This window comes from Meleagris gallopavo, chromosome 2 (assembly GCF_000146605.3).
Source record: "Meleagris gallopavo isolate NT-WF06-2002-E0010 breed Aviagen turkey brand Nicholas breeding stock chromosome 2, Turkey_5.1, whole genome shotgun sequence".
NCBI lineage: Eukaryota > Metazoa > Chordata > Aves > Galliformes > Phasianidae > Meleagris > Meleagris gallopavo.
The window spans coordinates 25,585,260-25,602,914 of record NC_015012.2 but is presented as its reverse complement, the minus strand read 5'-3'; the positions used below and the strand labels follow the sequence as shown (position 1 = coordinate 25,602,914).

The 17,655-nt window shown below is 39.3% G+C and overlaps 1 protein-coding gene across 1 annotated transcript in view; it reads right to left on the bottom strand.

Moving 5' to 3' along the window:
- The window catches only part of EPAS1 (endothelial PAS domain protein 1), a 66,216-nt gene extending 54,579 nt beyond the window's left edge, over positions 1-11,637 (bottom strand). The window contains exon 1 of the mRNA XM_019612719.2: positions 11,612-11,637. Within this exon, the coding sequence (XP_019468264.1) occupies positions 11,612-11,622 (11 nt within the window). The 5' untranslated portion in view covers positions 11,623-11,637. The remainder of the gene's footprint in view (positions 1-11,611) is intronic.
- Positions 11,638-17,655: the final 6,018 nt, after the last annotated feature.

The following is a 17,655-nucleotide window of genomic DNA, read 5'->3' as shown; positions in this document are numbered from 1 at the left end:
GCATTAGTGTTTGCTCACTTTGAAATTGCCACCACAAAACAAACATAAACACTTATTAACATATAATGCAAAATTAAAAGCTAGTGACAAAGTATTTCAAAGAGAAGAATATTCTATGTTGTAAAAGCAAAATGAAAGAGCTCTGCTACCATAATTTCGTTAATGATTTGTGTAACAAATTACCCGCTGTTACTTGTCAAATTCCATTTCATTTTCTATTAAAAGCCTTATTTTTTCTTAGGAAAAAGAAAAAAAAAAAATAATATATATATATATATATATCTTTAAGTCTGAGATAAATTCAGTTCAGCTCTTATGTTCCATCAGCAATCATTACATGACCAATTACAAACAAATTTTACTGCCGGGGCAGGTCACTGATGAAAATAGATTAATATTAAAGAGCATGGAAATTTGGAAGAGCATGAAAATACTTCTTGGACCTGCACCAAGACAATTTCAAAGCACAAACATGAATATAATTTAATCATTTCCTTACAAGTAGGCTTGGGGACAGGGCTCCCAAAGCAATGATAAAAATGAAGTCACAAAGAATATATTTTAAGAGGACCTTTACTGAGCTGGGGGAAGAGGAAGAACATGTTAAATATTTTTAACCAGCTTTCCACAGATGGGTCTAAATCCAGCTCTTACGATTCTTCTCTGTCATAACCCACTACAGAGGTCAAAGGCTGAAGCTTTCCCAGAGGTTCACTGTGCATAACAAACACTAAGAGTTCCCCAAATTTGGTTTATATGTAATGGCTCAAGTGCTGTGGCCATTTACATCCCATACAGTCCCATTAGTATTAAACAGGTCATAAGCAAGGGTAGAGAAAGGCACAACATCTTCCACATTTTCAACTGGTTTTGTTTTTCATGCCTGCAAGAAGTTGGTGCTTCTTTAAAACATGCTATGAATGGATGACAAAACTCCTTTACTGCTAATACACAAGCATTTTGTCATAAGTAGCAGAGATTTTTTTCTAAGGTATTAATACTATTATTGATCTGTTTTCATGCATTACAAAGATCCTTTTTTTTTTTTGTTTTGATTAGAGGCTCAACAAATGATTTGAGATTGTCAGCTTTCCAAGCTGGACTGGAGGAGTAAGTTCAATACCCTGTGGTTAACCTGGAGAAATCCTGGAGACATTCGGTCTGTGGGAGCTTGGCTGCTCTGCCAAAGATGAAGTCTTTGCTTCTTATGCCAGGCATCTGACCTACGTGCCGTTCCAAGTCTATAATTTATCTTAAAACCAACAGCAGGGACACTATTAGGACAGGGAGCCCTGAATGAGTGTGTTAAACTGTCTAGGAAATTGTTGCTCCAACTGCAGTGAGGACTCCTGCTTCTAAAACTCCAATCAAACCATAATTTTTCCTTGAACTTTTTGAAACATTTCAAAAAATACAGGAGCCAACACAGTGGATAATGTTCCAAAAGAAGCCACCAAAACAATCAAAACAGGAAAGAGAAAGCATTGAGTTTCATAAGGCACGGTTAACATCTGCAAACTCTGTCTAAGGGGATTTTTTTCTGCTCCAAGCTGTTCATACAGCACTAGGGAAGAACAAAAGGACCTTAACGATGCTGTTTCACAGACTGCACAACCTGATCAGCACCTCCCAGCCACCACCCATTATGGCACATGGGCTCCATGAGCAGGTGCTGCAGAAGCCATAGACAAAACACTTGAAGGTTAGTGTCTTCACAATATCATGTGAATGAGAATTTAGATTTCATTGTTCTTGTGAATCTGGCAGGTACCTGTAAACCAATCCTCTTCACACTCACTTGATCTTTGACATTATTGTGCCCTACAAATACACAGAACTTGTTTGGCACATGATGATGTTCCAAAAACAAGAAGAGCATTGTAATTACGGTTTTGTGTTGTATATAAGTACCGGTGACCACAAAATATATTTAAGGCTATTTGCTGTATATGCAATTCTACCCAGCATGTAAACATCTCTCTCAAACAAAACTCCATGTTAGCTATAGTGATCCTCCTCCTCCCCCCCCAAGCTTTTTGGAGCACTCATCACCACATCCTCTCCTCATCTCATCACTCCCTGCCTACAGCAACACTCTCATATCTGTCTGTGTACCATCTTGCAAGTCTCCATCACAGATTTTACACTTTTCAAGTTCAACAAATGCATAGAAGAGACTCAGCATTAGCATATGCTAAATGCCTTCTGTTCCTTATTAAAGTCACCCTACAGGAAGCAAATGCAAATTGCTGTCTTCCATATATAAGGCATGGTCTCAAAGATCTTGTTATTAAGTCACTGATCTTCAACTTTCGTTCTTCCTTTGTTTCCAGTACTCAAATTCTGCTTGAAATAACTATGATACTATTTCCCCATGCTGAAATTTATCACGAAGTAATTCACTTCATTGATTTAACAGTAAAAAACAACGAAGAACACCAATTTTTAAACAAGAAAAGGGTTTAACGATTATTGCAAAAGTTAACAAAAGGATTCCTATAATCCTTGTAAAAATCTGTTTGCTCATGACTCTTATTCAAGAGTCCTACATGCTGTTTTCTCTGTCTTCCAAGGTTATAGCTTTGCACCCTAATGATGCACTGGTTTTATCAGGAGATTATGCTAGCCTTGGCTAGTATCTTATCTAAGTAATCCCCCTGTGCTTGACCAAGGCTAAAGCTGTGCTAAGGGTATGAAAAATGTGCTTTCCTGAGGAATAAAATACATATAATTTGGAGAAAAGGAGCAGCAACTTCTAAGGAATAATTAGTAGAAAATGTTTATTTTCCTGAAAAACAAAAAGCAAAAAAAGCCGAAAAGCAGAACAGAAACAACAAAAACATTTATTTTGTAAGAGCCCTTATTAACCATCAGACTGAAAGTTGATTCATACATGTATTAACAATGATATACAATCATGAGGATTTCTGCTCAAAAAGCATGTATAGTCAATGAAATCAGCAGGACAGCTTTTTGCTGAGAATATGGATAGAGCAAAAGTGAAGCTGGTTGCCTAAGGTAATTTGTATGCCTATTTCTTCAACCCTTTCAGCCTTGTTGAAGTATCCTTACCTACAGAGACATGTAGGGAACAGCCCACATGGGCCAGGTGAGAAGTGGAAATAGTCCAGCATCTCCCCACCAGCTCATTTCAGTCAGTGAACTCCAACAAGGGCAGATAAAACAGTCATGGTTCCTCAAAACATTCTCCCATCCTCCATGTATTACCAACAGTTCTTTACTGGACCACCATCCTCAAGAAGTTTGGTCCAGTGGCTACAGTTGCTTTTGATTGCCAACATATAACTGAGACTCAGTAAAAGCCTTTCAAAGTATACACTGCTGTAGGCCAGCATAACAATCAGAGCTTAAACTGCTCACTTCCCTTCCTCCCTGCTTATGGTCTTGGTCTGTCTAGTCCTGCAGTATAGCAGACAACGTAGTGCAGCCTTATCAGGAAAACTTTATGCTGTGGAATTGGGCTCCGCAGAAAGGGCAGAGCCACCTTGTCCCTTCAGGCACCATTGGTAGCACACACCACCTTACCCCAAAAGATAGCCTTACTGAGCCTGAACAAGCACGTGCATCAGGAAAAGGAAAGTATACTTCTCTTTCTCCATGCAGCTCACATTGCACTGAGCTTCTCTTTGCCTTTATTTCAGCAACGTTCCTCATTAAAGGAAATACAAATTTCCTTATTAAAGAAAACAGAAAATTCCTTATTTTTGCAGTTAAGAGAAACTTCAGCGTGTAAAATTTGTGAGACATCATTGTTCTTTCCAACACTTTTTTGCTGACTTTTCAAAAATGCGCATTTTTGTAATTTGATTCCAGATCTCCTGCAGGATACTCTAATGCTTTTAAAATGCAGACAAGAACCAATGCAACATAAGCAACAGTAATATTTGCCATTTGCTTCTGCTTGATTTGGCAGATCTGACAGAGAGCTTTTCAGATCACTATTTTCTATAGTACGACTAAGACTAGACTTCTTCACCATAGCATTCACTGGTTTTCACTGTTAATTTTACATTTCCTTTATCTTGCTTTTTCAAACCACAAGCTTTTAAAGCCTACTTAGACACACACAAGTGCACTAATTTGTGCCTTTAAGATCTATCCACCAGTAAGTAGAGAGCATAACTATCTCAGACAGTAGGAGAAGCTGCTCCAAAACTTGAGGCCTTCAGTATTTAAGGAGATCAGATTTTATGGGAATACAAGGAAATTATTATTACGCACCTACGTCATTATCTCATTTGCAAAGCTCCATAATGACAGCATACACTCTGTAAGACTGTATGAGACATGGCATACTTTGCAGTGGCATCACAGGTTTGGCTTTCTTTGGGGACAGACCACAGTCTAGAGCTAAGTTTCATAAAGAAATTTAAAATGATAATAAGAACATTTTAAATAAATATGTATATATCACTTGCTCTTTATCTACTGCAATACACATAAAGAGTGTCTAAATAGTCATGAGCACTTCACATTCCTCTCTGTACAATATATACAAAGAAATTTACAGATGTTTTTGTCAGCTGTAGGACACAATTCACAGACATGTCCCAATACTCTTTGGCAGCACAAGCATAACCCCATTTTTCTAATGCTTCCAGTTAGTCTGTATGCAGCTTCTTCCTTAGATAAGAAGGTCACTCTTGCTCCTGCAGAAGTTCAGCCTGAGGAACAGGGAGCAAAATCTTATGCGTCACAGACTGAGAGGCCTTTAGGACTGAAAACATCCAGCGTTAGGCAAGCTGCTCCCCTCTAACTTTATCTGTAAGCGCAGGCATTTTGAAAGCGCCTATCTGCCCTGACATGTCCTTCAATGGAGAGCAGTATCTTATTCCTCCAAAAGCCAATGACGGAGGCCTCTGCCCCTTCGAGATAGCAATCATTGTCTCCCTGCAGCAAAGCCCCTGTGGATTGGTGATCGTGGCCCTCATAACCAGACTGCACAGCGTCCCAGATGTGGGTATGTATGCAGACATGCGAGTGACACAGGGTGTTTGCCAGCTCTGAATGCAGATTGCTGCGCACAGCTACATGCTTGTTTACTTGACCGTGATCCATATTTAGACATGTGTACAAGTGCACAACCCTGAGTGTTTACGCAAATAAAACTCCTGCTGAACGTGCTGGGCATTTGCCCTCCTAAAAGCTCCACAGCGATCACTTGCAACTGTTTAAATCAAAGAAAAATAAAGGCAAAAAAATACAGAAAATAAGAGGGAGAGCCTCTCAGACACACCTGCTAAATTTTGATTAAAGAGCATTTATAGTGATTTTTACTGAAATCCTTTGAAATGGTTCAGATGGTTTACACACTAGAGGCAAAACCTCTCAAGAAGAAATAGACTGCCAGGTACTAAAACTTATCCTCACCAGCTTCTCTATAGAGGGGAACTCTCTTTTCATGACTGTGGCCCGCATCCTGCATTTGGCTAAGTTACATTCAGCCCAGCATCTTTTAAAATTCTTGGGCTTCTTCCTTAATCTCAGAACCAACCCAGTATTGGTCTACTTCTACAATACAATTTCTATTTGTATGGCCAAGACCCCAAAACCATCAGTCAGAGCCCGCCTTTGTAGTGGCACATAAAGAAGCTTCTTGACCATTTGCAAGAAAAATGCTAGATAAATCTGGTTTATCAAACATCCAAGTGTCAAAAATGTGGTATATTTATATAATCTCCCAGAAATAGTCTTTCAGAAACTTATAAAATAGTATACTGGATTGTCAGTAGTATTGCCATTATATTACCCTGGGAATTTTCCAACTGCCATATCAGTTAGATTAAAATAAAGTCACTGAAGTTCTGATGTTAAGAGTACAAAGTAATAAACCACTCATAACCAATTAGGAAAAGACCTTATAACAGGGATTAACTGATAAAAGTATATTTTAAAATAAAATTAACCAAATTAATACACAGTGTTGCAAGAAGTCACATGTAGGCAGCATGAACTTTTCTATGTCAAAGTTACTATGCTAAAGAATAGGATCAACAGCTTGAAAGCTGCACTTAGAAGAAGATTGCTGAAGATGTCATGTTAGATGACTACCTTTTTGAAAATGGGTTACTGACACAGCTCAATTTAAAAAAAAAAAAAGTATTACCAGTATAAATGCAGAAATACATCATACAAATTGCTTTGAAATCCGCATCCAAAATGTATATAGGAATAGTCCAGGCTGATAAGCAGTAAACAATAAAATTTGCATTGCTTTATTAACAGCAGAAACAACATAAGCATTAAAAACAAACAAAAAAAAAGGCAGAATGAGAAAAGCCCTAACTGAGTATGGACTAACAATGATGAGAATTCCATTGTGCTCTGAGAACGTGCTAGCTTCACTGATATGCTGTCATCATCTCCCCCTTCTTAATTAACACCTATATTTGCTACAAAAACCAGGCACAGCGGCGCCTATTTCAAAGGTGCAGTCAATCTGAAGCATTGCTGGTGCTTCTCTCATCCCAGGGTCGAGGCAGGCAGCTTCACTGCACCCCGACGTGGCACATCACCACACAGCCCCAGCTCCGGCAGCCAGGCATCTCCACCAGCGTCACAGCTCCTAAAGCAGAGGCCACTCACCCGCACGTTTACAGGGCCGGCCTTTTAAAAGTCAACTGTCTGATGGGGCAGTGACCAGATCGAGTCACAGTTATACAAGAAGCAAGGAAATATTATGCAAGACCACAGGAAGTCAGAGGAGACAGTATTCTGGGCAGGCCTGGCAAGGAGTCTGTGTGAACTCCAGCTAACAAGCAGAGCTCGGTCATTGGCGCCAAATTCAGCAGAGAACATTCCCAGTCCTGCAAAGGATAACACTCCCCATGTTTTTGCCAGTGGGCTGCCGTCCAGGACGCCATGTACCTGATGAGATGCAGATAAACCCAGGTCTTACTTTTCGCCAAGTCTTCATTTATTTTTAAAATTTGGAGTGTATTTTGTCCAACGTTTGTTAGAAGTGGCAAATGGTTTGTTTTCATGGTTTTGCTAATAGACCACTTGCTCTTAAGCTCCCTATAATTTCATCTACAATAAGCAATCTACAAAGAAAACGTGTGGCCAGTTTCACTTTTTCCATGCATTTTGCCTATCTCCACCTGAACACACCCTGTGAATAGGATGTGTGAGGGTCCTGGATTCCTCTTCCCTTGGCATTTTTGAATGATTGCAGCAAGTGGACTTGACACAAATAAAATGACACCCACCTCTCATACAATGACACTACTTCAATCTGTTTCCATGCAGAAACTGTTGTGGTGTTTTTTCATTTGTTTGTTGTTTGTTTGTTAAATTTTTGAGAACTACCTCATCCAGGTTTTATTTGACAAAGATGTCAATTCAAGTGCAGTGAACTTTGTCTCCAAAACTATTGGAAAAATTAGCCTCAATCTGGCAAATATTCATCATCTAGCAATACATGAGTCTGGAGAACTTTCATGATTCGTTCTCGGACCTACCTTCAAAACATCAATGGTTTGATGTGGAAATCCATTTTGAGATTTACATACATACTTCCAAATAAGCAGTGCAGCATGCAAAATATTACACAACACAAAACAATTACCAATTGTGATGAGTGTAGACAAAGCATTCTCAAGAGAATCTGTTTTATGTTTGTAATCAACCTCCTAAAAAACAATAGGGCTCTCCTTCCAGCAAACACATAGTACAAACAAAACCCAAACAGTACACTGCTGCCTTGATGGGGGAAAAGATTCTGAGAAGTAGAATAGATCTTCAGCAGATATGAATTGCCATCAGCAATGAACTGATTTGAAAAGTTTCCTCATTACCACCCCTTATGGGAACGACAAACATACGTAATTCTTAACATGAGATTCCCATCTTCCTCATGCTTCAGGCATGAAAAGGTTCCCATATCCTAGCACTTTTGCAAAAATAATTAAATGAGCAACACAGCAACACAGGAAAGTGAAAACGTTACTGGTGACAATGCTTCATTGTTACTTCAGTATAACAATGTCCAAAATTAATCATGAACCTGATAGCAAATACCAAACGCATACACAGTTGGATCTCTCCAACCAAAACAGATCTTTCTACTACAGCCGGACCCAAAGCTATCAATGCTCAGAAGTTTCTCCAGTTGAAGACAGCAATTCCTTTACAGAACAAAAAAACTCCAGAAGTACTGTTCAGGTCTTGATTCAAACTCATACTGAAGGTTTTTATCTGGCCAGCATAAAATATTCTCCACTCTCAAGTGTTAATACTAAAACATTCTCACATTTGTCCAAAACCGGTGAGGCTTAAGCAAACTGAAATATTCAGAAATGCTGAGGGAAAGTATCTTACAGGCATCTATTTCAAGAAAGTATTTCATGAATTTTGAAGCGCCACTGGAATTAAACCAGTAAATCATTCTACAAAGGCAACAAATTGTTCTGTGAACTAAGGTGCAAGAATAATCTTGCCTCTCACGGTTCTGCAAACTCTTGATGTACTCTGGTATCTGTACCATAGTTTGCTACAAGCATGAAGTTGGCTGGAGTTGCTGCCGCTGGGAATGGAGAAAGGAAGATCTGGGCAACTACTGGATGGTGAACTGCAGTCTCACCTCTATGCCTCAGATAACCATAGAGCAGATCCTCTGAGAATATACATTAAAGTGAGACAAGGAGATAATGCAAGACAGTCAGCACAGCTTCACCATCTGCACAATGCAGATTGTGCCTGATGACCAATTCGGTGGCTTTCTATGAAGGAGTGACGGCACTGATGGAAGTGTAACTGATGTCATCTACCTGAACTTCTGCAAGGTTTCTGACACAGTCCCATACCACATCCACATCTCAAAATTAGAAATATATGGATGTGAAGATTGGTCTATTCAGTCTATCTGGCACTGGAACAGGTTGCCTGGAGAAGCTAGAGATGCTCCAGTCTGGAGGCCAGATTGGGCAGCCTGATTTAGCAGACTGCAACTCTGCCCAAGGCAGAGGGTTTGTTACTGATCATCATTCCAACTCAAGCCATTCTACAATCCTAATCACTATCTGATTTCTATTCCAATTAAATTCTACATTGAAATTACTTTTGATGATTGCATTTCCAAGTAATTTAAAGGTAATATGCACCAATCCAAAAATCATACTCTGAACTTTATGTATCCAATTCACATTCATCGACAGCAAACCAAAATTTACCTACTACTACAAGAAACAAAGTATTTACTGCCTTTGGGGTAGAACGGAAGATGTTTCAGCTCTCTACAGGCAACGTAGAACCCAACGCAATGGCATGGAACTGCGTCAGGGGAGAGTCAGTTTGGGGATTAGGAAAAAGTTCTTCATCAGAGAGTGGCTGAGCCCTGGAACAGGACCTGGGTCACAGCCCCAAGCTTCTGGAGCTTAAGAAGCATTTGGAGAGTGCTCCCAGACATAGGCTTTGAATTTTGGGTGGTGCTGCATAAAGCCAGGCGTTGGACTCTGTGATCTCTGTAGGTTCCTTCAAGTACGGGACATTCTAGGATATCTCTAGCTGCGTATCTCTTTATTTTCCCTGTGGTATGGTAGTTTCATATTCCAGAGATTCCCTGTAAGCCCTCTAACAATTCCTGGTATGTGAGCAAACTAAATACTTTCAACACAACGTATTAAAATAGATTTGCACATTAAATATTTCCTTCTGTAACTTTGAAAATCAGAAGCTACTTCCCACACAAATAACTACGTTAGATCTGATTGTTAGTTCACTTTTAGACTTTCTTGAGTGTTTAACCACGTTATTTACTTAATCCGCCACTTCACTGAGGTAAAAGCCAAGTGGAGTGATCATGAAGAGGGATAAAAGTTCACACTCTACACAATTTATCTTATTTTCTTCAAACATAGTTTCACAAAGTAGTATGCAGAGATCTCAGACAAGAACTGAACTCTGTTTTGCAAGAAGTTCTACGTACATAGGTTGCTCCAAAAGTAACACCTTCTGTTTATTTCCATGGAAACTACAACAGATACAAAGAGCACTATAATTTGATAGAGCAAATTCTCAGCTAAAAAACACTGTTTTTTCAGCATACTCACCACCATTAGCTTTGCACTTTTGCTAGTGATGAACAAGAGCCTGCATGCCGTGCTGGTAAAAATCTGCACAGCCATCCAGAACATGGCTTGTCTTTCATGTTGCTGTACCACTACTCTAACCACTGTCTCATCTCCACAGTCACTGTTTGGTTTCCATAAATGTCCAGCAAGCATCAATGAATGTCAGCGGGTACAGTTTTTTCCTTGCAGAGTAATTCAGTGACACACCTTTGCTTATTATGCACTTCCATGTCAAATGCCATTTTGTTAGACTGCCTCTCTGCTGCCATCTGTCACACGGTAACAAAACATAATGAAATATTGGTGGGAAGGTTCAACCTCTACTGCCATACCACCAATATCCACCTCCGATGTCATGAGCCAACATTATAAAACTGGAGGCACTACTTTCAGAACAGCCCTCATAGACAATCAGACTTCCAGGAGCTGGTGTTGTTTTGGTATAAAAACACAGTACTCAATCTGCTACGGAAGGTACAAATACAAACTAAGAAACACAAAGAAAGCAGCACACATCCTAGTACAGAAATGACTTGGTAGGTTCACTTCATGGCTGTAACTTATTCAAAACGCAATGCAATATGAAATCATTTTATGCTTGCACTGTATTCATTACACTGACTTCCTCCAAAGGAACGCTTTATGATGACTTCATGTTGGCATGATTTGCTCTTAAAGTTTTTAGCAAGTCAGGCTCCAGGCACTCTTATCATTCAGCTTTGTCTTTAGCTGGAGCTCTGTTCCACATCAGCCATCGTTACTCCTGAAACCTGTACTGCCATCTGCAAAGTAGACTTTGCTCCCTGCTGCATTCTGCTCATTGTATTTCCCAGATTTGAAGAGAAGTCACTTCTCACACAATCAGCACCATCTGTCATCCTTAAAAAAATAAATAAATAAAGCCCAGAAAGTAAAACTACCAGTCACTGCAGTTCATGACTTCATTTTCGAGAAACTAGCATTGTGTTATGCTCTGTTTATGGTATTTAGCTTTGTGGGGAGGGGGTGGAAGTTTTTCTAAGCTTTGGCAGGCAAAGAGACAGGAGTGGTGCTACACAGATAACGCGGCTTCTTGCTTTATCTTTTTTGAGGGGCCTGCTTATACACTATGCACTGCTGCCAATAAAAGCCTGTACAAAATGTTTTTCTTTTCTCACTCTCTTCCTCAGCCTCAAGAAAGAGCCTGCTCCCTTCTCCAGGCCTGCCTGCCATGCACAGGCAGGAGAACACTATCCTTAGTGAAGACCATGTGCCCACAAAAGGAGCTTGCTCGTGCTTACGTATCTACAAGCACTCCAGGCTGACTCTCTAGTTCAGCACTACTCTCCTCCATTGCAGCTCTCAGATCAGAGAAATGGAGACCAAACAGTTGCTGTTTGAAGTGCTGCCAAGCCCCCAGTCAGTGAGGAGCTCTGGTTTCTGTGCAATGTTTGGATCTTTCCTTTTGTCCTTGTCATGCTGTTGGGTTGCTCACCTAACCACATCGAGAGGAAAGCTGAAGAAATCTAGACGGTTATCACCTGCCAGACATGTTCAGAGCTGTACAACTCCATCTCCTGACCTGCACTCTGATCTCATAAGACAGGAGGGCTCACATAGAAGGTGACGTAAATGAGGGGTTAGGTCACACGTCAGCATGTGGGTGTAACCTGTATATTGAGGGAAAACATGTAGAGGTGCAGTAAAGAAAGCAAATTGCTAGGAGAGTGAGAGATAACCTAGCTCCTTCCATTTGACAACCTCCTGTTTGAGAGTTTTCAAATCAGGTTTATCAGACAAGCTTCTTGCTAAACACAGCTATGGCATTGCATGGGGCCTGGAAATAGAAAGCTCTCACTTCAGTAAGTTTACAGTCTAAATAAATAAGGAAGGAAGGAAGGATATAATACCACACCAGTTTTCCAGACTGGAGAACAAGAACTGATGACAGAAATCACCCACCCTGGCTGAGCTACACTACCAATCCACTGGCCACTCCAGTTGAGCAGCAGGGCCTTCAGAGAGAGCATTGGTGGAGAAAGACAAGAGCAGAAGCTGCAGAGGTGACATTCACTCTCAGCAACCTCATCAGTTCTGAGTGCAGATCTAGAGATAGAAATAAAAATAAACAAAAACATTTTGTTCAGCTTAGCTGTGCATTATGTTGTGCCTTGGCCCAGGTTCCCCGTTCCACAGCGGCTTTGTTCAGGCCAGTCGTGTGGTTAACAAACAAAAGCAGGGTTGAGGGGGTTGTTTTTTCTTAAGCGCAAAATAATGGGCATTTCGAAACACCAGCATTAAGTTTCCCTCAAGTTACCTGCACTTGCTTCTATTCCACTTTCAGGTCAGCACATGCCGAAGTGAATAGGATAGTCCCTCTTGTGAATCAGTGGGAAGGCAAACACAGTTTTGCTGTTATGCAAAAGCCAGTAGCAGTGTTAAGACAATTTAAAGAAAGGATATTTTCATAAAAATGTCCCTCTGATTAGTAATGGCAGTAACAAATCCTTTAAATCATGTTCAGGAGGAAAAGAAAAGTAGAACTGAAATTATTAACTGTAACTGATAACCTTACACCTTCAGCAAATAAACAGCCCACCTTCAGCTGGATCAGACAACCAGAACAACGTTCGCTCAAACAAATATTCTTCCAAATCACTCACGCACAAGTGCAGTAATTAGCTGCTGAAAAGGAGTCTACACATTTTCTTTAAAACTATAAGTTACGCACTTTGTAAAGACTAGACACAGTCTTCTTGAACAGATAGGGTGGAAAGCAAAGGAGGAACTGGCTTCCTTCTCTGCAACTGAAATTCTCTTATCTTGCTGGCCAAAGTTGGCTAACTTCAACACTACACATTCCCCAAAGGACAAGAGTCACTTAGAAAGGACAATGGGAAAAGAGTAATGCCAGTCAGCATGAGGAGACAGTAGAAGTAGTAAATTCCAAACCCAGGGTCCCTTGTGAGATTTCCTTCATGATAGAGATTCTTTTTAGGAAGGAATGGGAAAAATCACGGCCAGCTAGAACTAGCAGTGCTCCCTTCTTGGATGGCTCCCAATAGAGCCATTCAATGTGAGAATTTTTTCTTACAATTTGTATATATAATCGTGGTCCAAATACCGTAAAAAACAAAAACAAATAAACAAACAAACAAAAAAACAAACTTCGTTCTCAGCAAAATTCATACCGGCTTCAAAGTCAATGCTCTCCATAATTATGCAAGCCTGATAATACTTTCATTGACATCACCCAACAAGTATCTTATTTTATCACAGTGGCATATGAAAAACTAAGCAGGATCAATAGCGCATAGGATCAGAAGACATTCTGGTATTTGCAAGAAGTTTTAGATACAAAGTCCACGACAGTTCGGTACATTCATAGCAACATTCCACATTTAAATATGTAAAAATTCAGACAGGTTTTTTTCCCTAGTGTTTGCTAACACCACACAGACCTTTGAAGCATTGTGACAACAAGTAGCCAATAGCACCAAGAATTTACTCACAGAGAGGGTTATACAATGGTGAATAGACAGGGCTAAAGGACCAACAACAACTGCTACAATGTCCGAAAAACAATGGCTGAATGGGTCTGCTTTGTAGTTTATCATACAAATGCAAGTGCGAAGACAACAGCAATACCAAGAGTTTAAGTATGGCATTAAAGACTTTAGATATGCTAATGATCGAAACAAAATACAAGGAATGTTCTTTAAGTACATTTCCACCACCTTTAAAAAAAAGTCCTTCATAACCACGCGACTCGGTGCTGTGTTCAGCTCATTATCTAACCGGTATTTGCATCTTACAAACGGGTTTTAAAGGAAAAACACTATATAGTAAATTTTGAACTTTGAGATGACCTGCATCAAATTTTTCAGTCCCTAATGGATTTTTTTTTTTCAGGTACTAAGGTTTTGAGAAGTGAATAAGGCCTCTGGCACTACAAATTACCAAAAAACTTCCCCTTTCAAGGAAATAAGATTTCATGCAACAAATTTAGGTCATTGCACTGGATTCTTAAAAGGCAGCAATTCAGCAAATCACCTTCTGCATATAAGACATTACACATTAAGGGACTCGGAACCTGACTGCCCACAGAAAACATGTGCAAGAGCAGAGGTGGATGTCACCTACTAGGATCAGTGCATTTCAAGATACTATTGCATTTGTTACTGAAAGCAACAGCTTTCATGGGAAAGACAAACATTTCTATCTCTCACCATACGTAGGCAGGTTTTCAAGAGCATGACTCTAAAATATCAGTCCTTTGAGAACAACTGAGTTAGAAAGTCAGCAACATGGGTTTCGGTTGTTTTTTTTTTTTTCTTTTTTTCCCCATCTCTTACATATTTTGACTTTACATTTGTAACATCATGAATTGCTGATGTAGGCTGGAGTGTGGGGGTGTACCTTTACTGCTGTGTTTTCCACCATACTACTGTTTTCAAAAAGCTGTTCCCATAACAAAAGCTAGAGAAGGCATTTGTCATCTACAAGTCATTCTTCCTGCTTAAATCAAAGACAGCTGAATATTTTCATTGGATCCAGTAGCTTGTTTGAGCAACTGCCAGTTTTGATGGACTGGGCCTGTTCTGAGTTCAAAGCCTCGAGTGACAAAGGCTCCATCAGTAGCCTAGAAGGGACCATTCTAGTATTTTGGTATAGCAGACAGACTTAAAAAGTCTTGCTGAAAGGAAGACAGGAACTTGATTCAGGTCAAGCCACCAAAACAAATTAATGCATGTCTACCATGGCTTTCAATAGAAAGAAATAAAAATAATCTTATAAACAAAGAAATCAAGTCTAATACCAGAAAAATATCTTTTACTATAAAGAGGTTGAACAATACCTATGTCTCATTCAGACTAAATTTAAATAGTCCAGTTTTAGATGACCAATATAGTGCAACACAGGAATTTAGACACCTCATTAAAGTGAAGTGAAAGGTAAAGTGTTTCAGCATTTTACAAATGTTTTAACAATTTCTCAATCCCATCTCTTTATTTTAGTCTAATATGAGCTCTCACTTCCTCCTTGGATGGTTATTTTCCAAGAAAATATTTTACAGCAAGCTTGAGTCTTAAAAAAGTGCACAGCTCCATCAAGTATATCTACAGCTTTTCTAGTTTTGAGTAACCCATTTTTAGAAACTTGCATATTGTGTTTTTGCCTTCATTTACCTAACTCTGACTAACGCATTTTGATATACTATAATACAAGTAGCAAACATTTACAGTAGATTAAGTTCATGTTTCAGCTGTTTCAAATATTTTCTAAATGATCCTGGTAATCTTATTGCACATATACCTCCAGACTGCTTGTTATCAAGTGCTGAACGTTACACCCACATGATTCATCCATACAAGAGAGCTGCTCAGTTTTAAAATAGAAAAATTATAATAATAAAAAAACACGCACACCTCCCCATACTGTGACTATTTTTAGCCTCTCATTAAATAATACAATTTCCCAAAACAAACAAATAAACAAAAGAGGGAAAAAAAAAAAGTCAGCCTGCACATACTCTAATTCTAAAATATTGTAAAATTTTGTAAAAATACTTGACCACGTGGCATTGATTCACATCCAGATGTAAAGGGATGCTGCACTGCTTCTTGAGCTTTCTATCTTGTTGGAACTGCAGAGAAGGGGAAGAAAGCAACAGGGAGAAAGCAATTTTTTTTAAAGAAAAAATTAAAAAAAATCTGAGGCAGACAGCAGAAGGTACTCTGGCACATAGTACTGTTGGCTTTTCTGTAGAAGCAGCAGTAGGGTGACCCACTGGAGCAGTTCAGTAATAGACAAGATAAATGAGATACCAATGGGGTTCATCCTGCACCCCAAGATGGATACAAAACCAGAGTCAGATGTGTGACAGCCATGCCAGTACCATCCCCCTAAGCTCCCCCCTCCCCCAACCAGCATGCTGTGGCCCTTCATTCCTGGGGAGGACCCTTGCCAAGATCAAAAGACATCCTAAATGGGTCATGGGCATACTGAGTGGCAGGTCAAGAACACCTAACTCACAGGGTGTGATGGCCAACAGAGCAGCCTCCTTCAGCAAGGAAGAGCTAGAGTTACACTAACAAAAAAGTGCAGTAGAAACTATTTTCTGAATCCAAAGTAATTTAAGGGAGGTTTCACACCAGCCCAGATCAATAAGAAATAGCATCTTCTTCCCATCATGTATTTGAAGTTGTCCTTTATCTTGCAGATCTGAAGTTCAGAAGCAAATACTTGTGCTGAACTCATCACTCTTAAAATTCACCTTTGTTCCACCACAACTGTAAAATAAGTTCTACTTTCATAGAGAAACAGTGGGTGACTTAATCTCCATTACTGCTAGCTGGAAAAAAAAAAAAAAAAAAGCTGAGAAGACACATTAGTTGCTGCAAGTTATCGTAAGATCTTGGTGGGGCACTAACCCTTAAGCTTACTGACAATATAGTATGAAAACAAACAAACAAATATCCCAGCTATATGCCTCATAAACCGTCACAGCTGGGTTGTGTCTACTTTGCAGCCTTTGCGTATTCTGGCCAGGTTTGAAATTTGTGTGGGTCACCACTGAAATTGAGGGATGAGCCTCAAGATTTGGGGGGAGAGGCATGGACAAGATATATTTCTAGATATGCATTTCCTGCAGCTTGTTTGAAACACCAATAAATTGTTGGGATCATTATGAAACAGTCAGTTTGGTTCTACAGAGATATGATAAGTACTTGACATTTAAAATAGATGCTAATAAATGTTTATTTGCTTGAAAGCAGATCGCTACACAGCATATACACAGCAGGATAAAAAAACTAGAGGGGCACATTTCAACATATTTGTTTTAGGAATGAAAGAGAGAAATGCTAAGGATCTCTACTACCCTGTTTTGGTCCCACTTGGAAGCAGAAACAAAATAAGAAAGTCTTTTTTCCTTCTGCACAGATGTACAGAGCTTATTCATAAAGCTGCAAAAATAAGCCAGTATTAATCGCACACCCACAGGCTAACATAAAGCATTTGTAAGTTTTCGGAATTTTTTAGACAATCTTTTTGGAGGCAACACCCTAAACATTCTAATCGAAGAAAACTGCTGATTCCACATATTCGTGCACAGAGGAGGGGTCAAGATCAGTGCATCTCTTTGATTGAAGATCAGACATAAAAATTCAGCTAAAGCAACTTTGCTTCTTGCCTGGCAAAACATTTGGTGAGTTTCTATAGAATAGAATATTGAATATATTTGCTGTGTCATGTAATGCAATGGACAGAGGAGCATAATGGATATTTTATCCTACTCCAAAATCCTTGTAATAACAGTTAAGTAAACTAAATTACATGTCTAACTGTTCTAAGACCTAAATATGTGCATTTAATCAAAATATATTACGGTAGGTTTAGTTTCAGCTACATTTTCTAGAGCTAAATGAAGTCACAAAGAAAGAACCAAAATCACAATTAGATTTGAGCTCAAGAAGTAAAAAGCATAATTAAATGAGAGTTACTTTGGAACATTACTTATTTATCAGCCAATTGGCTTACTCAGCTTCATTAAACTACTTTCCAAAGGCACAGTAAAATGAAG